The sequence below is a fragment of the Haliotis rubra genome, unplaced genomic scaffold, assembly GCF_003918875.1.
Source record: "Haliotis rubra isolate DU_JTF1 unplaced genomic scaffold, ASM391887v1 Scf365, whole genome shotgun sequence".
Classification (NCBI taxonomy): Eukaryota; Metazoa; Mollusca; class Gastropoda; order Lepetellida; family Haliotidae; genus Haliotis; species Haliotis rubra.
The window spans coordinates 179,363-202,328 of NW_025767041.1; the positions used below are offsets into that span (position 1 = coordinate 179,363).

The window sequence follows — 22,966 nt, forward strand, 5'->3', positions numbered from 1 at the left end:
CACGAGCTGATCACATGAGAGAGTGACAAGACATGGACACAGCCTGGAGGCATGGAGTAAGAGATCCACAGACACAGACACAGGAGCACTGAGTGAGATGAGACAGTAGGACAAGGAGACCACAGTGAGCACTGAGCAGGATGGACAGGAGACCCAATGAGACCAAGGAGCACACTGAGCAAGACAGTGAGGACCCACACAGGAGCACTGAGCAGTGGACAAGACAAGGAGCACATGGAGGAACACAAGGAGAATGAGCTGGAGGAACAGGACCACCGGGAGAGACATGAGACCACAAGGCACAGATATGAGACTTGACAAGGACACAGGAGACCAATCACTGAGCTGAGCAAGACATGGAGACCACAGTGAGCACTGAGCTGGAGGTGACATGAGACCAACACATGGACCCATGAGCTGGACCATGGGTGGACACAGCCAAGGAGAGCTGGAAAAGACAGTGAGGACCAACTGCCTGTATAATGGAGCAGTAGGGATGACCATGTGTGCACTGGACATAGGAGATCCCAAATGAGCTGAGGACAGCCAAGAAGACCACTGACCAGGAAGATGACACTGAGCTGATCAAGACATGAGACCAACTGAGACTGACATGAGACTAAGGACCACTGAGCTGAGGCAAGGACCACTGCCCAGTGGAGCACTGAGCCGGAGAAAGACAAGAGAGACCAATGCCTGGGGTGAGCACTGAGCTGGAGGCACAAGGAAGACCAACCAAGGAGCAAGCAGCTGAACTGGTGGACAAGGAGACCGAAGGCACGCACATGGAGACCCAATGTCAGACACACAGTGGATGTAATAGGAGTGAGACCAAGAGGGACACATGGAGGACCAACTGAGGCATGGAGCTGGAGGTGAGTGAGACTAACAGCCAGTGAGCAAAGCATGGAGCTGAGTGAGACCAATGGTGCATGGAAATGGACCATAGTGAGACCACAGGTGGAGCATTGGAGTTGGAGTGGAGGATAAGAGACCACAGCCAGGAGAATGCAGTAGGAGGTGATAGTAGACACAGGATAGAATAGATGGGGAGGAGGACAATGGTGGAAGTATTGGAGTTGGAGAGTGGAGACTTAAATATTAAATGGAGGAGGTGGAGACACACAGTGCACATGGAGTTGGAGATAAGTGAGGACCACATTTGAAGCATTGAGCTGGGAGGTGATAGGAGACACAAAGGTGGAGAATGGAGCTGGAGGTGATGGGTGAGACACATGTTTGCTGGGAGACACTGGAGTAGGTGATGGGTGGAGACACAGAAAGAATGGTGTGGTGGAGCTGGGTGAAGACGAAGAAATGGTGGAGTATGGAGTTGGAGTAGGGATAGTGAGGACAAGGTGGAGAATTGAGATGGAGGCATGAGGGATAGTAGTGAGACGAGCAAATAGTTGGAGTATGGAAAGGAGAGACAATGCTTAAGGAGACTTGCAGGAGCACGACATGGAGATGGAATTGAGCAGTGAGACACTGAATGGTGGAGATATGGAGACCAGGGAGAGGAGACGAAAAGACGATGGAGGTAAGGAGACTTAATAGTGCATGGAAGCACTGAGGTGAGGTGACAAGGAGACCAATGCCTGGAGTATGCACTGAGGGAGTAAAGAGTGGTGGAGGACCAATAAATGGGAGAGAGACTGGCAGGAGGAGACATAATGAGACCATCGTCTAAGGGAGCAATGTAGGTAGGAGAAGGGAGGTGGAGACACAAATGTCTGCATGGAGTTGGGATTGGAGGGTGGGACACAAAGGGAGTGGATGGAGTAAGTGGAGACACAAAAGGTGGAGTAGGGACAGTGAGACGAAAAGGGAGGGATGAATTGAGACGAAGGTGGAGTATGGAGGACACAATCATTCCAAGGACCATGGAGCTGGAAGCAAGACATGAGGACCAACTCCTAAGTGAGCACTGAGCTGGAGCAGGAGACCAATCCAGCCAAGACATGAGACTAACTGCCTGGGTGAGCACTGAGCCGGAGCAGGACAAGGAGATCCACTGTCCTTGGGCGGAGCACTGAGCAGGAGCAAGATAAGGAGGACCAACTGCCTAAAGAGCATTGACCCGGGACAAGATAAGGAGGACCACCGCCCCAAGCAAGCATGGAGGAGACAAGGAGACCACGTGGCACTGAGCTGGAGGCGCTGAGACCCACAGCCCAGTGAGTACTGAGCTGGAGGTGACATGGACCACAGCCAGTGAGCACACTGAGTGGACAGTGAGACCCACATGCACTGAGTGGATAAGGACCAACACACTGAGAGGTGACATGAGACCAACAGCCAGTGGACACTGACAAGGACAACACTGAGCCGGAAGACATGGACCAAGCACTGGAGCTGGAGAGACAGGACCCACACCAAGGAGCACTGAGCTGGATGGAGACCACAAGGAGCACTGAGTGACATGAGACCCACTGAGCTGGAGTGACCACAGGCACAGGCTGAGGACAAGGAGGACCCACAGTGGAACACTGAGCTGAAGAGAGACATAACGAAGGCACTGCCAAGACATGGAGACCACAGGTGCATGGAGCTTGAGGATAAGGAATACAGTGAGCATGGAGCTGGGAGGCAGGCAGGAACCACTGAGCACTGAGCTGGAGGTGATAAGGACCACTGCCACAGTACCCACACAAGACATGGACCACAGCCAGGCACTGAGCTGGAGGTGACAGTGACCACAGAGCACATGGAGACAGAGACCAATGTGGCACTGAGCTGGAGGCAGTGACCGACCACAGCTGGGAGGTGACATGAGACCACAGAGCACGAGCTGGAGGCATATGGACACAGGAGTACTGAGGCTGGAGGACACACAGCCAAGGAGCACAGCTGGAGGTGACAAGGAGACACACCAAGGACCACGACAAGAGGTGGACCCACAGTGAGCACTGAGCTGGGTGAGGACCAACAGCCAGTGAGCACAGCTGGAGCACTGAGCAAGGCAACACAGTGAGACTAATGTTTGAACGGAGAGGGATATGAGACCACAAATACTGAGTTGGAGGTGATACAACCCACAGCCAGTGGAACACTGGAGTTGGAATAGGAGTGGACCCATCACCACACATGAGACCCACAGCCAGGCACTGAGCTGGAGGTGACATGAGACCACTGAGCAGGAGGTGACAAGGAGACTGAGCACTGAGTGGACAGTGGAGACCAACGGATGGAGAGGACATGGAGACCACAGACAGACCAACATGCACTGAGCCGGAGGTGACATGGAGACCACAAGCACTGAGGAGTGAGACCCACACACACAGACATGAGACCAACACAGGCACTGAGCTGGAGGTGACATGAGAACGGATGGGAGGCATAAGAAGACACAGTGAGCACTGAGCCAAGAGACCCGAGCAGCCGAGACAGACATGAGACCACAGTGCACTGAGCTGGAGGTGACAGGGATCCAAGGAGTACTGAGCTGGAGTAGGACACGGAGACCACACAAGGAGTGAGCCGGGGAGGCATGTGAGACGCACAGCCAGTGAGCACTGAGCTGGAGGCATAAGGAGACCACCACAAGTGCACGGAGCAGGAGGTGACAGTGAGACACAGAAGGAGTACTGAGTTGGAGGAGGTGAGAGACCACAGCCAGGCACAGCTGGAGGATAAGGAGACCCAGCATGGAGTTGGAGGCATATGAGACCACAGGAAAATGGAGCTGGAGGCATGGGGTGAGACCACAGAAGGAAAGGAAATATAAGGAGACTGAGGACAAGACCACACCAAGGAAAACAGGACAGTGAGGACCCACACTGAGCTGGAGACAGACCAAGCCAGTGAGCACTGAGCTGGAGTGACAAGGAGACCACACAAGGACCCACATGAGACCCAAGGACACTGAGGAGACCCACAGCCAAGGACAGACCACAAGGCACTGAGCTGGAGGACAGATCCCAGGAACACAGCAGGAAAAGACATGAGACCACAGCCCAGGGAGACCGACCCGAGACCATGAGACTGAGCTGAGGAAGACATGAGACCAATGTGGCACTGAGCTGAGCAAGAGTGAGACCACAGTGGAGCACGGAGCTGAGCAAGACATGGACACTGAGCTGGAGAGGATGATCCAACGGCACTGAGTGGAGGACATGAGACCCACACTGAGCAAGACAAGAGACCCACAGCCAAGCACTGAGCTTGAGGCATGAGACCACTGCCCAGTGAGCATTGAGCTGGAGGCACAGGACCACCCCAGTGAGCACAGCTGGAGGCAGTGATCCACACATGGACATGGAGACCAACGAGCACTGACAAGACATGAGACCAACAGAGCACTGAGCTGAGCAAGACATGAGACCAACCAAGGCACTGAGCTGACTTGGGTGACCCACAGGAACACTGAGCTGAAACAGGAGAGACAGCCGAGCAGACATGAGACCACAAGACATGGAGACCACTGCCCAAGCACTGAGCTGGAGGTGACAAGGAACCACACAGTGAGCACTGAGCCGAGTGACAAGGAGACCCACAGGACCACTGAGCTGAGACATGGACCACAGCCAAGGCACTGAGCTGGAGCAAGACAGTGAGGACCACAGCCAGGCACTGAGTTGAGCAGGATATGTTACTAATGTGGTACTGAGCTGGAGACAGTGACCCACAGCCATGCATTGAGCCGAGAAGATAAGGAGACCACTGACTTGTATACTGAGTTTGAGGCATAAGGACCCACAGCCAGTTGAGTACTGAGCCGGGAGGGAGAGTGTTGGCCGCACAAGAAGGAAAGTACTGAAAGCTGGTTTGAAGGTGAGACGAATAAGGACCATTGAGCTGGAGTAAGATAAGGGGACCAATGTTTGGGTGAGCATTGATCTGGAGGTGAGTAAGGACCAATGAGGTGAGCATTGAGCTGGAGAGTAAGATAAGGAGACGAATGTTTGGGTGAGCATTGAACTGGAGTAGGATAAGGAGACTAATGTTTAGGTAAGCATTGAGTTGGAGTAAGATAAGGAGACTAATGTTTGGGTGAACATTGAGTTGGAATAGGAGAGTGAGACTAATGTTTGGGTTAACATTAAGCTGGAGTAAGACAAGGAGACCAATGTTTAGGTAAGCATTGAGTTGGAGTAAGATAAGGAGACTAATGTTTGGGTGAGCATGCAGGAGTAAGCAAGACAAGGAGACTAATGTTTGGGTGAGCATTGAGCTGGAGCAGGATAGTGAGACTAATGTTTGGGTGAGCATTGAGTTGAGCAGGGATAGTGAGACCACTGTCTTGGGTGAGCACTTGAGCAGGAGTAAGATAAGCAGACCAATGTTCTAGTGAGCATTGAGGTTTGGAGCAAGATAAGGAGACCAATGGCTTGGTGTGAGCATTGAGCTGGAGCAGGGAGATCTAGAGACCACCGTTTGGGTAAACATTGCTGGAGTAAGATAAGGAGACCAATGTTTAGGTAAGCACTGAGCTGGAGTAAGATAAGGAGACTAATAGCACCAAGTGAGCATTTGAGCAGGAGTAAGATAAAGAAGACTAATGTTTGGGGAGAGCACTGAGCAGGAGCAAGATATACAAGACTAATGAGCATTGAGCACTGAGAAGGAATGTGATAAGGAGACTAATGTTTAGGTGAGTATTGAGTTGGAGCAGGTCAATGGAGACTAATGTTTGGGTGAGCATTGAGTTGGAGTAGGATACGGAGACCAATGTTTGGGTGAGCATTGAGTTGGAGTAAGATGAGGAGACTAATGTTTGGGGTGAGCATTGAGTTGGGAGCAAGATAAGGAGACAATGTTTGGCTGTGAGCATCTTGCAGGAGTAAGATAAGGAGACTAATGTTTGGTTGAGCATTGAGCAGGAGTAAGATAAGGAGGACTAATGTTTGGGTGAGCATTGAGTTGGAGTAAGATAAGGGACTAATGTTTGGAGTGAGCACTGAGTTGGAGCAGGATACGGAGACCAATGTTTAAGTGAGCATTGAGTTAGAGTAAAGATGAGAGATCAATGTTTAAAGTGAGCATTGAGTTGGAGCAAGATAAGGAGACTAATGTTTGGGTGAGCATTGAGCAGGAGTAAGATAAGAGGAGACCAATGTTTGGTTGAGCATTGAGTTGGAGTAAGATAAGGAGACTAATGTTTGGGTGAGCATTGAACAGGAGTAAGATAGTGAGACTAATGTTTGGGTGAGCATTGAGCAGGAGTAAGATAAGGAGACTAATGTTTTGGTGAGCATTGAGCTGGAGTAAGATAAGGAGACTAATGTTTTGGTGGGCATTGAGCTGGAGTAAGATAAGGAGACTAATGTTTGGGTGAGCATTGAGTTGGAGTAAGATAAGGAGACTAATGTTTGGGTGAGCATTGAGTTGGAGTAGGAGAGTGAGACTAATGTTTGGGTAAACATTAAGCTGGAGTAAGATAAGGAGACTAATGTTTAGGTAAGCATTGAGTTGGAGTAAGATAAGGAGACTAATATTTGGGTGAGCATTGAGCAGGAGTAAGATAAGAAGACTAATGTTTGGGGGAGCATTGAGCTGGAATAAGATAAGGAGACTAATGTTTGGTTGAGCATTGAGCAGGAGTAAGATAAGGAGACTAATGTTTGGGTGAGCATTGAGTTGGAGTAGGATAAGGAGACTAATGTTTGGGTGAGCATTGAGTTGGAGTAAGATGAGGAGACTAATGTTTGGGTGAGCATTGAGTTGGAGTAAGATAAGGAGACTAATGTTTGGGTGAGCATTGAGCAGGAGTAAGATAAGGAGACTAATGTTTGGTTGAGCATTGAGTTGGAGTAAGATAAGGAGACTAATGTTTGGGTGAGCATTGAACAGGAGTAAGATAGTGAGACTAATGTTTGGGTGAGCATTGAGCTGGAGTAAGATAAGGAGACTAATGTTTTGGTGAGCATTGAGCTGGAGTAAGATAAGGAGACTAATGTTTTGGTGAGCATTGAGCTGGAGTAAGATAAGGAGACTAATGTGTAGGTGAGCATTGAGTTGGAGTAAGATAAGGAGACTAATGTTTGGGTGAGCATTGAGTTGGAGTAGGAGAGTGAGACTAATGTTTGGGTAAACATTAAGCTGGAGTAAGATAAGGAGACTAATGTTTAGGTAAGCATTGAGTTGGAGTAAGATAAGGAGACTAATATTTGGGTGAGCATTGAGCAGTAGTAAGATAAGAAGACTAATGTTTGGGGGAGCATTGAGCTGGAGTAAGATAAGGAGACTAATGTTTGGTTGAGCATTGAGCAGGAGTAAGATAAGGAGACTAATGTTTGGGTGAGCATTGAGCAGGAGTAAGATAAGGAGACTAATGTTTGTGTGACCATTGAGTTGGAGTAAGATAAGGAGACTAATTTTTGGGTGAGCATTGAGTTTTTGTAAGATAAGGAGACTAATGTTTGGGTGAGCATTGAGTTGGAGTAAGATAAGGAGACTTATGTTTGGGTGAGCATTGAGCAGGAGTTAGATAAGGAGACTAATGTTTGGGTGAGCATTGAGTTGGAGTAAGATAAGGAGACTAATGTTTGGGTGAGCATTGAGCAGGAGTAAGATAAGGAGACTAATGTTTGTGTGAGCATTTGCTTGGGAGTAAGATAAGGAGACTAATGTTTTGGTGAGCATTGAGCTGGAGTAAGATAAGGAGACTAATGTTTGGGTGAGCATTGAGTTGGAGTAAGATAAGGAGACTAATGTTTGGGTGAACTTTGAGTTGGAGTAAGATAAGGAGACTAATGTTTGGGTGAGCATTGAGTTGGAGTAAGATAAGGAGACTAATGTTTGGGTGAGCATTGAGCAGGAGTAAGATAAGCAGACTAATGTTTGGTTGAGCATTGAGTTGGAGTAAGATAAGGAGACTAATGTTTGGGTGAGCATTGAGTTGGAGTAAGATAAGGAGACTAATGTTTGAGTGAGCATTGAGTTGGAGTAGGATAAGAAACTAATGTTTGGGTGAACATTGAGCAGGAGTAATATAGTGAGAGACTAATATTTGGGTGAGCATTGAGTTGGAGTAAGATAAGGAGACTAATGTTTGGGTGAGCATTGAGGTGGAGTAGGATAGTGAGACTAATGTTTGGGTAAACATCTAATAAGCACGCAGCACTGACACCCTTTGAATATATTCAGCGGAATGCTGAGGATACAGGTTATACTATGCTGTGTCTATTTGTATGGCTTTACAAGCTGCATTACTGTCATGCAAGCATATATCCTTGGACCTGTCAAGCTTACATGTTTAAGATTTACAGGTTGTCAGCTTTGTGGCTGTGCTATACGATATAATTGTAAGAGAATGGCATGACGCTTCTCAGTGTTAACTTTATGTGTTCATCTTGCGGTATGCATCTACTGATAACCTCATCTCTCTATGCAGAGCGCCAAGGACAAGGTAACGGGCCATTTGCTTGTCTGTGTCGTCTGCTCGTCCTGTGTTGCGTATAACAACTGTTTTTTCCACGTATTTGAAAGACGGTTTTGTCACACACATGAATATTAAGTGTATAATAGCCTCAAAACAAGTTACATTAGAAGAAATGTGTAAAGGTGAATGGTCTGTGTCGGGCACAGCTATGGGGTCAAAGGTGTTGATGTTATTACAGTAAGCAGATTGTGCATGTGTATATTCGGGTGGTTGGCCAGCATGACTAAACCAAGGTGCTAGTGTTTCTATACGGGCATCAGATAAACGTGATAAGCACATAACGTGTTCTTACATCTGTTCATTTGAAAACATTGTGTGCCGTGAACCTGCGTGGTTTCTCCCATTGACTTTATCGCTATGCTTGTGGACGTCATGTTGTGTTGATGCCATAATGTGGTGTTGCCGAAGCGTTCTGTTGTTTTACAGCCTAGGCTTTTCTCGAATTGTGCACATCTGAAAAGACATGTACCTGAATTATATATTTGAATATGTACACATACGAGGGTTGATTGACCGTTCTCAGCTCTTCTCACATGTTTGCGGGTTTCAAAGGCCACATACTCCAGCCTGTCACTGGTATGTCAAAGTGAAACAGTGTCCTCACGTTGACGTAATAGTGTGTAGATATTTGTTTATCACACCATGCAAGGTTCACAATAATAAACTGCTTCACTATGACTCAAAACCCGCTATGTAGGGCTCCGAACAATCAACCCTCGTGTTTATACAAATACCTCCTACAAATGACTGTTGATGGTACCTTTCACTACTGTCATTTTAGGGAAGGGTCATTCTTCCTTACGTCATTATGTCTATAGCCTGTCCTACACCCTATATAATCCATCTAAACGCCAGTCCTACGTTCTATCAGTTCCATCGACACTCCATTCTATCCAAGACAGTTCTACACCCTAATCTTTCCATCCATACGACAAATCTACAACATATTCTTCTACTCCCTATTCCATGCACAAGACAATTCTACACACCGTTCTTTTTCAAAATGATAGATAGAGGACATCGTATACAATGGGTTAGCGTGAGACGTTAACAGTGAGAATGATCATATATACTGATGGTAAACGGAGTGAGTGAGCTGAGTTTTACGCCGCACTCAGCAATATTCCAGCTGTATGGAGGCGGTCTCTGAATAATTGAGTCTTGACCAGACAATCCAGTGATCAACAGCATAAACAGCGATCTTCGCAACTGGGATACGATGACATGCGTCAACCAAGACAGCGAGTCTGACCACCCGATCCCGTTGGTCGCCTTTTACGACAAGCATGGGTTACTGAAGATCAATTCTAACCCGAATCTTCACGGGTCGATGGTAAACGGAAATATGAGATAACAGATTATATGGATAGCAAGTATACGTAATAATTTCAACACATACTTCCACAGCACAGCACGCCATTGTCCTCACCCACATTTTTTATTATTTCACTTCGGTGTATATCATCTGTTTGATTGTACTAACCAAGCTATTTGTAGGTTGTTGTTGACATTAGTTCCCTCAGTTACATGGTAAACTTCACCAAACCTCAAAATAACGGTAAACACGTATATTGTAATAATGTGTGAATTCCTCCCATGTCCATTCTTCTTACACTCAGTTTCAATAAGTATGTGAAAATATTTTCTCCTTGCTTTACACCTCAGTAAAGAAATTGTCATCATGGCGACTTGCCTGTTAAATGAGCTGTAGAGATAGCCTAGATGTCGTATTCATGTTGGGATACACGATGGCCGCGTCCCTTATGTCCCGCAACTGACATATCACGTGACGTTTGTCCAGGTGTCAATCCTTCAATGCATGAATGAGACGGACAAGTTAGAGCTGCTGCGCATTCTCAAGTACATCGAAGATACATTGGGCAAGAACTGGACAGGCTACTCCGACTACAGCGAGCTGGAGGAACGCATGGAGCGACTGCGCATGATCATGGAAGAGGCGCCTGAAGGAGGTGTTTCCGGTATGGAGAAATCGCGTACACATGGAGTCTGCTTGTGTAAAGTCATACTAGCTCAGACATGTATATATAGATTCCGATCACTGACACGTATGTATCATATGCACAAACAGGAAAAGATGTGCGTTGTGAGGTGGATGTGTGTACCTGATAGACAATATTGATGGATGAACAAATACAGATATGTGTCGTCAGTGAGTCGGAGGATGGTAACAGGTGTATGTGTGTATGCGATAAACATATTGGTGGCTGAACAAATACACATATACGTGGTCAGTGAGTGTGAGCTGGTTGATTGCAGATGACGAGCTGCTGTCGACTGTCGTGGTGCAGATCAAGACACTGGAGGAGATGTTGATGAAATACAGTGTATGTACATTGACGTTGGCATAGATTTACCTATCATCATCTGTAGACCACACAGACATAATAAGGATACTTGTTGGCACATATTTAAGAAACATTTCTTTTACGTCAATAGTTATTCTGAGGTTCTTGGTAATACTTCATGTAAATAAGTCATTTTTCTTTTCAACACGTGCATGACAACGTTAAATAAATATGTTAGGTCAAAGTGTGTCACAGGTGTCGAATTAGATGTTTCTCTATGCTTATGTCCATTTAGCTTTGGGTTAAATATAACCTGAACTATACTTTATTCTATTCCTGATGTAGGACTTCTGGGCGTACTGGGAGACGTTCAAGGTGATCGTGGAGCTCCTGAAGCAGCCTAAGCACCTGCTGGTGTGTGACAAGTGGGACCAGCTGAGATACATCACCACAGCACACTTCGTCAAGTCAGTCCAATTTCTTCATTCTGCTTCTTAATCACTCTCAAATGTTACTGATTAGTGATTAGAAACAATGTAAAGTGCCACTACAATATAACATTAATTGTGTAAGACTGCTTCTACCAAACATCTTGTCCAACTCTTAATATCGGTGCATTACGTATCTGTGTGTCTCTATGCCCATGCAGTACTTTAGATGGTTCAAATGTGTGTGCAAGGACTATTCTCTCAACTTAGTCTGTCATAATTACTTTTTTTAACAGATGGCTAGATGGTAACTGTGAATATGTCTGTCACATAAGTCAGGTTTTGTGGACAGAGACATAGCCACGGGTTGTTAACAGATGGCGATTGGACATGTATGTATTGTTGCCAGATATAGGCAGAGATGTTGACATATGGTAAAAGTGTGTGTGTGTGATTGTCAGATTCTGGGACACACATCTGGATATTGAGGACATCAAGAAGTCACAGGCATCACTAGCACTGTATGAGAAGCCACGCGAGGAGATGCCAGTCAGTAGTGAGGTGACCGTGGAGACACAACACGAGGAGACAACATCCGAGGAGGTTGTGTCGGAGGAGGTGGAGGAATGTCACACGTTTATAGTCAAGGTAGGAGTCACTTCGTCTCAAAGATACACGTGCTTGGGATAGCGTCTGCATAAAAAATGTGTAGAAATAGAAGTACAGTGGAAGCCCTCTAAACCGGCATTCGTTGGGACCAGCAAAATGCCGGTATAGAGATCGTGCCGGTTTAGAGAACTTTTCCCTTTTCAACCTGAGAATGATCTTCCGCGTACCGTAAAATACGTAGATATGTAGCAGTCGTCAGTATTTTCATTGCTTCCTCAAATTCTTAAGTAATTTCCCTTTTCTATAAATTAAACGACTTCTTAATGAATATTTTTTTAAATATCAGATGTTTGCCATATGTGTTGAGTATGTGTTTGATATTTCCCCAGGGAGTGCTGGACCCGAACAACAACAACGAGATGACTCTACAGGAGGCTATCATGAAAGGAATCATCGACCAGGGAAAGGGTCTGTACATCAACCCTCGTTCCGGGCGCACTATGGACGTCAACGAGGCCATCAATGACGGCAAGATACTCATGGAGATTGTGTCAAAACAGAAGATCCGCGAAGAGAAGAAGACCTTCGGGTTGATCACAATCAAGACCACCCACGAGACCCGGCCCTTCAGCATCCAGGCTGTACTTGATCCACACACAGACGAGAGACTGCCTCTCGACGTGGCAATGGAAAAGGGGATCTTGGACAGCAGCTGTTCGGAATACAGGACTGACACTGGAGAGAAGATGCCAATAGCAGACGCCATCTCCAGCGGACTTGTGTTGGTGGAGTACGACGAAAAGCACCAGCCGCATGCAAAGCCGCAGGTTGTGACGAAGACATACAGCGTGAGCGGTGTGGTGGACCAACTGCGGAAGGAGAAGGTGCCGTTCAGCGATGCCATCAGACAGGGTCTGCTGGACAAGGAGACCGGCGAGTACATCAACAACAAGACCCATCAGAAGATCTCCGTGCATGAAGCCATCATGAAAGGCTTCATCAAAGCCAGGGTGGTAGCGGATCCAAGCAAACTTGACATAGACCCCGAGAATAAGATCATTATTCAGAAGTTTGAAAATGCCAAGACCAAGCTGTTGAGAGGTGTGAAGGCCATGAGGATGTTTAAGTCCCTTGGGAAACCCCTGCCATAACTGCTGAAGAAGGACATACAAAAGTCGACCAAGGTTGACGATGGACGGATTTGCTTGATTAACAAGCGGTTAATGTTCACCTCAAGGAAACGCCATCACTGATGACTTTTGCATTTGATAGAATTCTGAGGCCTCACGTCGGAACCCAAACTGTGTGATTTGATCAACTAAAGACGTAACACTAATTAATGGTGCTGATTGTTACCCAAGATGTCAATTATAATGCATAGCTGCATATTTAGATGTCCACTGTATTGTGTACATAACACAATAATCACATTCCATCTTTATTTAAAGCATTTTACATTATAGCATGTAGATGGCAACTGTCTGCGCCTGTCCGATACATTAGATATCATCTTTGTAGTGGATTGCGATATCCTTACCATACAAATGGCCTGTTTGTGTGACCACTACAGTACTCCGGCAGGCTTTAGCTGTCTCGATGGTTCACTGTGTTTAACTTAGTTACACTATATGCTTGTAAGATTATATAATTTGTGTACTCACTTCAAGTCGGCTGCAGCTCCAATATGTTTAAGTTTCGTGTACTTTGGGAGTGACGTATATCTCAAGTTATCATGGCGTTGTGCTCAGTAACTCCAAGGTCAGCGCTTTATACAGGAATGTAAATTGTGTGACGTTAGGCTATTCATGAAGTCATTTGGGGCACAGTACGATTTGTTGATGTGTAAGCATTTCTTCAGTCAAGTGGACCAAGGTGCAGTGTAGCAACACAGAGAGCCACACTGCCAACATGGGTCATTGCACAGGGTGCTTTTCTTTCTCTGTAGATCTCTTTCATGTAGAATCTGACTTGCGTTATTGCAAATGAATAATATATTTGTATTGTTATTACTTTATCAATTAAAATTTACCGTTTTTAAAGTGTGTTGTGCGTATAAGGTATTTTCATAAATAAACCGTACTGCACCTCAGTGTGAGGAATCCCTCGGTGAGTGCTCTCATTACGTGGAACGTCTCGGGCGTGACGTACACGTGCCTTTTCTGATTTAAATAATGAAAATGTATCATCTGTATTTCGAAATATAAGTTTCTAATTACTAGTTTAAATAAATCAGAACGATGGATTATTGTGTTTTACACTGTAGTAAAACACCTACCCTACCCACCCATTCCCCTACCAAGACACACACGCACAGACACCGATATGGACTTGGTATCACATGGTCTCAGACGGTAGTCCTGATGGACGGAAACTAACACATAACAGTTCGGTCACAACAAAAGCAAATACTAATGTATGATCTTTATATGCAATTTTAAAGAAAGTATAATTATTATGACATGTCCGTGTGCAAGGGAAGCTGACCACTGAACTTGTGGCAAGATGGCGCTGTACTCCGGGATGATGATACACCAGACTCCAGGTATCAACACACTCAGGGATTATGATACACCAGACTCCAGGTATCAACACACTCAGGGATGGTGATACACCAGACTCCAGGTATCAACACCTCTCAGGGATGAGTCATCTCCACGTGATGCTGATCAGAAGTCTGATATTTAACACCGGACCTCAGGTGGACACAGCAACAATGTGACAAGTTCATTCAAGTATTGGACTGGGGGTCACCAGCTCGTACTGGGCAGGCAAGGTAATCCACAGGGGATCAGCAGGGTGCAGATCAGGGTTTATCATTATCTTCTCGAAATAAGATTTTCATCAATCAATTCTCACGTGGATATATAAGCAACAAGCACATGGATCGATACGTAACATATTGAAACATGATGAGACTTACAACAGGGAAGGGAAATTCCATGCAGCATTAGCTTGAACTGTGCACTTGTCAGGGTGGTATACAGAGACATCAGATACATGGGCAATTCTGTTTACTCTTCATCGGGGCAATGAAATATCTGGACTTGTTTATGGAGACCCAAGACGTGGCATCGAAACGTTGTGTACAAGGAGTGCGGAAGCTTTACGTGGGGACGTTAAGACTGATGGGATGATGACGGGCCGATAGTCTGTTTATCATGGGTAACGTACATAGCACATTTGTATACAGGACGCAGTAACAGACGGTACATTAGAAGAGATTATCTATGGGCAACAGTCAGTATAACGATAAGTATACAAAGCTTACGTGGTATAGGTAATCTGAACTCAGCAGATGCTAGACCGGCAACAACAAACAGTGTAACGGGAAACAGTCAGATGACACCCTCCTACACGACTGGAGGGAGGGCGCACAGGCCGAGAATCACCCACACCAGGGACGACACAAGACCTGCAGCTCCACACGTGGAAGGGGCGGGGGTCCCGGGGGCTGGAGTGGCTGGTTCCGGGTAGGAGTCAAGCCAGTCGTTAACGAGATCCTCCAGGACTGTCAGGGGAAGGGTTCCGCTTTCCAGGACAACGGAATGAAACTCCCGGATGTCAAACCTGCCACCTGAAAACAGTTGAAAATATATCTTAGCGAAAACAATATGGAGTTACAAAAGGTCAGATGTGTATGAGAGTCAGTTCAATACCTCCAAACTAAACTAAATATATCTGCCCACACAATTGCGTGCAATTTCAAGATTCGGTGGATGTATATCTGACGAAACATACGGTTGTCGATGACATTTTTTACTCAACCCTTACCTGTCTAATAAGCAACTAACGGGATCGGGTGGTCAAGCTCGCTGACTGACCTGGTTGATGCGTGTCGTTAACCAGCAAACACATGCTTACTGACTGTGCGGGGGGTACATCGCATACAAGGATCTGAGTGCTCATCATTTCATTAAACTTAATCATCTCCGATTTGAGCATCACTGAAGAACGGTTTAGTCATGGTGTAATAACTACTTGCCTGAACATAGCTTAGATCAAACTGGGTAACTTTATTCACCGTTCGTTACGTCATCAATGTGAAAAGTCCCTACAATTTGCCTACAAACTACAAGCAATGCATCACCAACTACCTAGCTTCTCCTCCGCCTTCCGTCGCAGCTCCAGGATCTTGATCTCCCCGATCTTGTAGGCCAGAGCTTGACCAGGCCACGTGATGTAGCGGTCAATCTCCACTGCAACGGCCTCATACGACCTGGCTGTGTAGTTCAACATGTAGTCAATGGCCTCGTCACGTGTCCAGCTGTGCCAAGATGACCACTTATTATATGTCCGTATGTGACTGTGTTAACGCTGCAGAAGGGGTACTGGCTGTGTAATATTATGTGTACTTATACTGCGCCAAATTCCACACAGAGAGTGCTTGCTCATGGCACTATGAACAAAAAATAAGTCATAGGCAACAAGTCATAGGCGGGTTCTTTTTATGGGTGCTCACAGGTTATAGAAAGTGTAAGAGGCTTGTGGTGCAGGAGTCTTTGGTATTCATTATATTATATTTTTAATTGGTTTTACCTTGCAACCAGGTATATTCCAGAAACAATCAAGCAAGCAAACATTTCATACCTGAAGGCATGTATGCCTGTGTCCACAACCAGTCTACACGCTCGGAACATTTCAGAACTGTACCGACCCATCCTGGAACACACTTTATCGTATTAACAAATGTCTTAAGGATCTGTTTGCAATCTTTACACGAGAATACACTGCTCTGTGAGAAGAATACATTGCTCTGTGAGAAGTATACATTGCTCTGTGAGAAGTATACATTGCTCTGTGAGAAGTATACATTGCTCTGTGGACGTATACATTGCTCTGTGAGAAGTATACATTGCTCTGTGAGAAGTATACATAGCTCTGAGAGAAGAATACATTGCTCTGTGAGAAGTATACCTTGCTCTGTGAGAAGTATACATTGCTCTGTGAGAAGAATACATTGCTCTGTGAGAAGTATACATTGCTCTGTGAGAAGAATACATTGCTCTGTGTGAAGAATACATTGCTCTGTGAGAAGTATACATTGCTCTGTGAGAAGTATACATTGCTCTGTGGGAAGAATACATTGCTCTGTGAGAAGAATACATTGCTCTGTGAGAAGAATACATTGCTTTGTGAGAAGAATACATTGCTCTGTGAGAAGAATACATTGCTCTGTGAGAAGAATACATTTCTCTGTGAGAAGAATACATTGCTTTGTGAGAAGTATACATTGCTCTGTGAGAAGAATACATTGCTCTGTGAGGAGAATACATTGCTTTGTGAGAAGAATACACTGCTTTGTGAGAAGTATACATTGCTCTGTGAGAAGTATACATTGCTTTGTGAGAAGTATACATTGCTTTGTGAGAAGTATACATTGCTCTGTGAGAAGTATACATTGCTCTGTGAGAAGTATACATTGCTCTGTGAGAAGTATACATTGCTTTGTGAGAAGAATACATTGCTCTGTGAGGAGAATACATTGCTCTGTGAGAAGTATACATTGCTCTGTGAGAAGTATACATTGCTCTGTGAGAAGAATACATTTCTCTGTGAGAAGAATACATTGCTTTGTGAGAAGTATACATTGCTCTGTGAGAAGAATACATTGCTCTGTGAGAAGAATACATTGCTTTGTGAGAAGAATACACTGCTTTGTGAGAAGAATACATTGCTTTGTGAGAAGTATACATTGCTCTGTGAGAAGTATACATTGCTTTGTGAGAAGAATACATTGCTTTGTGAGAAGTATACATTGCTCTGTGAGAAGAATACATTGCTCTGTGAGAAGAATACATTGCTTTGTGAGAAGTATACATTGCTCTGTGAGAAGAATACATTGCTCTGTGAGAAGAATACATTGCTTTGTGAGAAGAATACACTGCTTTGTGAGAAGAATACATTGCTCTGTGAGAAGTATACATTGCTCTGTGAGTGAGAAGTATACATTGCTTTGTGAGAAGTATACATTGCTCTGTGAGAAGAATACATTTCTCTGTGAGAAGAATACATTGCTTTGTGAGAAGTATACATTGCTCTGTGAGAAGTATACATTGCTTTGTGAGAAGTATACATTGCTCTGTGAGAAGTATACATTGCTCTGTGAGAAGTATACATTGCTCTGTGAGAAGAATACATTGCTCTGTGAGAAGAATACATTGCTTTGTGAGAAGAATACATTGCTCTGTGAGAAGAATACATTGCTCTGTGAGAAGAATACATTGCTCTGTGAGAAGAATACATTGCTTTGTGAGAAGTATACATCTATCTGTGAGAAGAATACATTGCTTTGTGAGACGTATACATTTCTCTGTGAGAAGTATACATTGCTCTGTGAGAAGTATACATTGTTCTGTGAGAAGAATACATTGCTCTGTGATAAGAATACATTGCTTTGTGAGAAGAATACATTGCTCTGTGAGAAGAATACATTGCTCTGTGGGAAGAATACATTGCTCTGTGAGAAGTATACATTGCTCTGTGAGAAGTATACATTGCTTTGTGAGAAGTATACATTGCTTTGTGAAAAGAATACATTGCTCTGTGAGAAGTATACATTGCTCTGTGAGAAGTATACATTGCTCTGTGTGAAGTATACATAGCTCTGTGAGAAGAATATATAGCTCTGTGAGAAGAATACATTGCTCTGTGAGAAGGATACATAGCTCTATTGGAGGGAACAAACTTACAGTTCATAGTCATCTCTGTACAGCTTCATCTCCTCTCCTAAGAACTCGGAATACAGCGCCCAGCCCTGGAGCAGACAACATGATGACGGTATCACCACAGAGTGAGTGGATGCGACCGATGAACCTCGTTCCGCTTTAAGGGGAGTTAACTGAACGTATCTTATCTCTCACATAAATGTCGTTTTCTGACTGGCTGAGCGCTCTTCTATTTTTTTCAGTGTACCCCGCTTGCAAGCGGATAACATTTTCTATGTTACCCGCTGGGAATACTGAACTGTGGCAATACATTTGGTACTTCTTGTTAGTAATTCTTTATCTCGAATGATTGAGTCACGTATGCTGTACGGAAATTACCGATAGTTTGCGAATCCGATACCCCTGCTTCAAACAATTCAAAATTAACACTGAGGTGTTCGGTAAGATAAGTAGTTGTTCACTTGTCCCTCGGGGTCCCTCTACGTTTGTTTATGTTCCACTCGCCCTTCCGACCAGTGAACAAATTATGATATAAATCCAGTTTCCCAGCTAACAATTTTACGTTGTCTCGGCGTTGTCACAACGCGAACATACCTCCACAAAGGCAGTGTATCTCGGGAAGGCAAAAGGGACTTTATTCAGAGCCGAGGACTCCATCTTCTGGCGGAAGTCGGGCGTGTCTGATGTGATGGAATAGCTGATCTGGGTTCAAAAACAAGAAAACAATGCTGAATTCAGCGCATCTGTCTAGTCAAGGGAAAGGAAGTATGAACTACCTACTCGTACGTACATAATAATGACGATATATTTGAACGACTACTGAGATATTGACTAGAAAACATCTCTTGTTCCCATTGCACAACACTAATAGTTTATTTAGAGGGTGGTAATAGTAGTTAGAGTGTTATGGCAACAGTGAGTGTAAAGAAAGGTCGGGCGTTCTCGTTCAGTCCGCCGTGAGATATTTACAGGGTGCTTCTTTCACTTTGCCACATTCTCAAGTGGTCAGTAGCGTTGACTGGTCACCCACCTGCAAGTGATGTCCGGGGTTAGCCTCGTGGAGGGTGAGCGCCATCATCGTCAGGTTGGGGCTGCAACAAACCGATGTCATAACATAAAGTAACTGCCCACCACCTTCCACAGTTATCACGCTATGGTGCTCTGTATGTACAGACAAGTACGATACAAGACAACGCTAACTGCCACGCACATGACATGAAGGTGTACAGGTGTTGGTACTGACCTCGACTCGGGGCGCAGGACATTGGCCCAAAATATACCAGGTCTGGAACCGTCCGCTGACCCACTGCTGTAGGAGCCTATTGGACCATCATTGGGCGTTGGTCGGACCCTGCGCAGAATCACATCTATATATACAGTATAGTGACCCGTCGATGATGTTCTCCCTGTGAATTTACAGTAGTGGACGTTTTGGTTTTGCTCAAAGTTTTGTTTGTGGATCACTCACTCAATTGGTAACCCTGGCATATCACTGAAATACCCCTCCAGATTTGGTTCCACCACTGAGAAGATCTGTTTCTCATACTCTTCTATCATCTCATCCTGAAACAAGATGTAGGAATTATGCAAACCTGTGAAGATACAGGTTAGAATTGGTATTCAGCAACTCATGCTTGTCGTAAAGAGGCGACTAACGGGATGGGGTGGTCAGGCTCGCTGACTTGGTTGACACATGTCATCGCATACCAGTTGCGTAGTTCGATGCTCATAATTATATACTTCTTTATTACCTCCAGAAGATTTACAACAAAGAACAATATGGGTTATGTACAACAAACACAAACATTGTAAGGGAATCGGACCGATAGTTAGAGAGATAGTCACACAGTGCAGGGCAGGTAACCAAATGGATAGACATATCGAGACAGACTGAAGCGGATACGGGATAAAGATACAAGTATAGGGTCAGGAGATATTGCTGAATACTACTTTAAACGACAAACAAAAGCAAACATTATACAGAAGTACACGACGACCACAGCAAGGGACGGCTCGAAGTAAATAGATCGTACATGTAAGAGAGCAGGTAACCCCTACTGTGGCTTGGGTTAGGGGATCGCTGTTACCGAGTAATGAGTAACGGAAAAGAGGATCACTGTTACTGCGGCATGGGTTAGAGGGGTGACTGTTACTGTGAGGGGCGGTGGAGTAGCCTAGTGGTTAAAGCGTTCGCTCGACACACCGAAGACCCGGGTTCGATTCCCCACATGGGTACATGTGTGAAACCAATTTCTGGTGTCCCCCGCTGTGATGTTGCTGGAATATTGCTAAAAGCAGCGTAACAAATACTCACTCACTCATTGTTACTGCGGCATGAGTTAGAGGATCACTGTTAATGTGGTATGAGTTAAAGGATCACTATTACTATGGTATGGGTTAGGGGATCACTGTTACTGTGGTATGGGTTAGGGGATCACTGTTGCTGTGGTATGGGTTAGGGGATCACAGTTACTGTGGTATGGGTTAGGGGATCACTGTTACTGTGGTATGGGTTAGGGGATCACTGTTACTGTGGTATGGTATGGGTTAGGGATCACTGTTACTGTGGTATGGGTTAGGGGATCACTGTTACTGCGGTATGGGTTAGGGGATCACTGTTACTGTGGTATGGGTTAGGGGATCACTGTTACTGTGGTATGGGTTAGGGGATCACTGTTACTGTGGTATGGGTGAGAGGAACACTGTTAATGTGGTATGAGTTAAAGGATCACTATTACTATGGTATGGGTTAGGGGATCACTGTTACTGTGGTATGGGTTAGGGGATCACTGTTACTGTGGTATGAGTTAGGGGATCACTATTACTATGGTATGGGTATGGGTTAGGGATCACTGTTACTGTGGTATGGGTTAGGGAGGATCACTGTTACTGTGGTATGGGTTAGGGGATCACTGTTACTGTGGTATGAGTTAGGGGATCACTATTACTATGGTATGAGTTAGGGGATCACTGTTACTGTGGTATTGGTTAGGGGATCACTGTTACTGTGGTATGGGTCAGGGGATCACTGTTACTGCGGCATGAGGTAGGGGATCACTGTTACTGTGGTATGGGTTAGGGGATCACTGTTACTGTGGTATGGGTTAGGGGATCACTATTACTGTGGTATGGGTGAGAGGATCACTGTTACTGTGGTATGGACGAGAGGATCACTATTACTGTTGTATGGGTGAGAGGATCACTATTACTGTGGTATGGGTAAGAGAATCACTGTTACTGTGGTATGGGTGAGAGGATCACTATTTCTGTTGTATGGGTTAGGGATCACTGTTACTGTGGTATGGTTGAGAGGATCACTGTTACTGTGGTATGAGTGGGAGGATCACTATTACTGTGGTATGGGTGAGAGGATCACTATTACTGTGGTATGGGTGAGAGGATCACTGTTACTGTGGTATGGATGAGAGGATCACTATTGCTGTGGTATGGGTTAGGGATCACTGTTACTGTGGTATGGGTTGGACGATCACTGTTACTGTGGCAAGGATTAGCGGTCACTGTGATGGATGGAGTCACATATATACAGTGATGGATTAGGGGATCACTGTTACAAAATAATGGAATTGAAATTACACCGTGTTGATAAATGGATTTGGGATCACTGTTACAATTTCAGTGACAGGGGATTCGTTATTATAGAGTAATGTGTTGGGGGGTCGGTGTTACAGTGTACTATCCTGCAAGTGTAGAACCGATGAGAGGCCCGGAATATTCAAGGTTCACCGGGGATTGTGTAACGAGGATGTGGGTGATGGAGAGTCATAAGCTGTGACCTACTGCGGTGTCGAAGAAGAAGCGAGTATCATTCATTATGCCTTTGAAGTAGTCGCTGACGCTTCCTTCAAATCCCTGCTTCGTCATGATCTGGAAACCAAATGTAATGCCGTTAGTATATTGATTCGGAAGAGCCACAGGTGCACTTAACACCACACATGGACAAACATACATGACCGCCCTCACTCATGCGTAAGTCCCAACCTTTAACACCACACATGGACAAACATACATGACCGCCCTCACTCATGCGTCAGTCCATACCTTTAACACCACACATGGACAAACATACATGACCGCCCTCACTCATGCGTCAGTCCCAACCTTTAACACCACACATGGACAAACATACATGACCGCCCTCACTCATGCGTCAGTCCCAACCTTTAACACCACACATGGACAAACATACATGACCGCCCCCAGTCATGCGACAGTGCCTACCTTTAACACCACACATGGACAAACATACATGACCGCCCTCACTCATGCGTCAGTCCCAACCTTTAACACCACACATGGACAAACATACATGACCGAGTTCACTCATGCGTCAGTCCATACCTTTAACACCACACATGGACAAACATACATGACCGCCCTCACTCATGCGTAAGTCCCAACCTTTAACACCACACATGGACAAACATACATGACCGAATTCACTCATGCATCAGTCCCAACCTTTAACACCACACATGGAAAAACATACATGACCGCCCTCACTCATGCGTCAGTCCCAACCTTTAACACCACACATGGACAAACATACATGACCGC

General features: G+C 45.2%; 2 protein-coding genes across 6 annotated transcripts in view; one reads left to right on the forward strand and one right to left on the reverse strand.

The window, feature by feature from the left end:
* The window catches only part of LOC124285660, a 60,243-nt gene extending 46,478 nt beyond the window's left edge, over window positions 1-13,765 (forward strand). For 4 of the 5 annotated variants that reach the window (XM_046721932.1, XM_046721931.1, XM_046721933.1 and 1 more), the window contains exons 13-18: window positions 8,336-8,350; window positions 10,185-10,362; window positions 10,661-10,728; window positions 11,035-11,156; window positions 11,579-11,765; window positions 12,116-13,765. In XM_046721932.1, the coding sequence (XP_046577888.1) occupies window positions 8,336-8,350; window positions 10,185-10,362; window positions 10,661-10,728; window positions 11,035-11,156; window positions 11,579-11,765; window positions 12,116-12,877 (1,332 nt within the window). In that variant the 3' untranslated portion in view covers window positions 12,878-13,765. The remainder of the gene's footprint in view (window positions 1-8,335; window positions 8,351-10,184; window positions 10,363-10,660; window positions 10,729-11,034; window positions 11,157-11,578; window positions 11,766-12,115) is intronic. The other variant, XM_046721930.1, reaches the window with a different exon arrangement.
* Window positions 13,766-14,137: 372 nt separating this feature from the next.
* Window positions 14,138-19,734, reverse strand: LOC124285662. Its single transcript, XM_046721934.1, has 7 exons — window positions 19,635-19,734; window positions 19,422-19,482; window positions 18,986-19,093; window positions 18,416-18,480; window positions 16,314-16,385; window positions 15,821-15,990; window positions 14,138-15,300 (listed from the first exon to the last, which is right to left on the reverse strand). Exons 2-7 carry the CDS (start codon window positions 19,467-19,469, stop codon window positions 15,077-15,079), a joined length of 687 nt encoding a protein of 228 aa, XP_046577890.1. The 5' UTR covers window positions 19,470-19,482; window positions 19,635-19,734; the 3' UTR covers window positions 14,138-15,076.
* Between the last annotated feature and the right edge of the window lie 3,232 nt (window positions 19,735-22,966).

Bases quoted from the DNA above. Each gene is read 5' to 3' on its own strand.
- LOC124285662 (XM_046721934.1), bottom strand. From the start codon at position 19,469: ATGATGGCGCTCACCCTCCACGAGGCTAACCCCGGACATCACTTGCAG. The intron at 19,094-19,421 runs GTGGGTGACCAG...TTTTGAACCCAG, and splicing joins ACCCCGGACATCACTTGCAG to ATCAGCTATTCCATCACATC. The intron at 15,301-15,820 runs GTAGTTGGTGAT...AACTGTTTTCAG, and splicing joins GAAGGCGGAGGAGAAGCTAG to GTGGCAGGTTTGACATCCGG.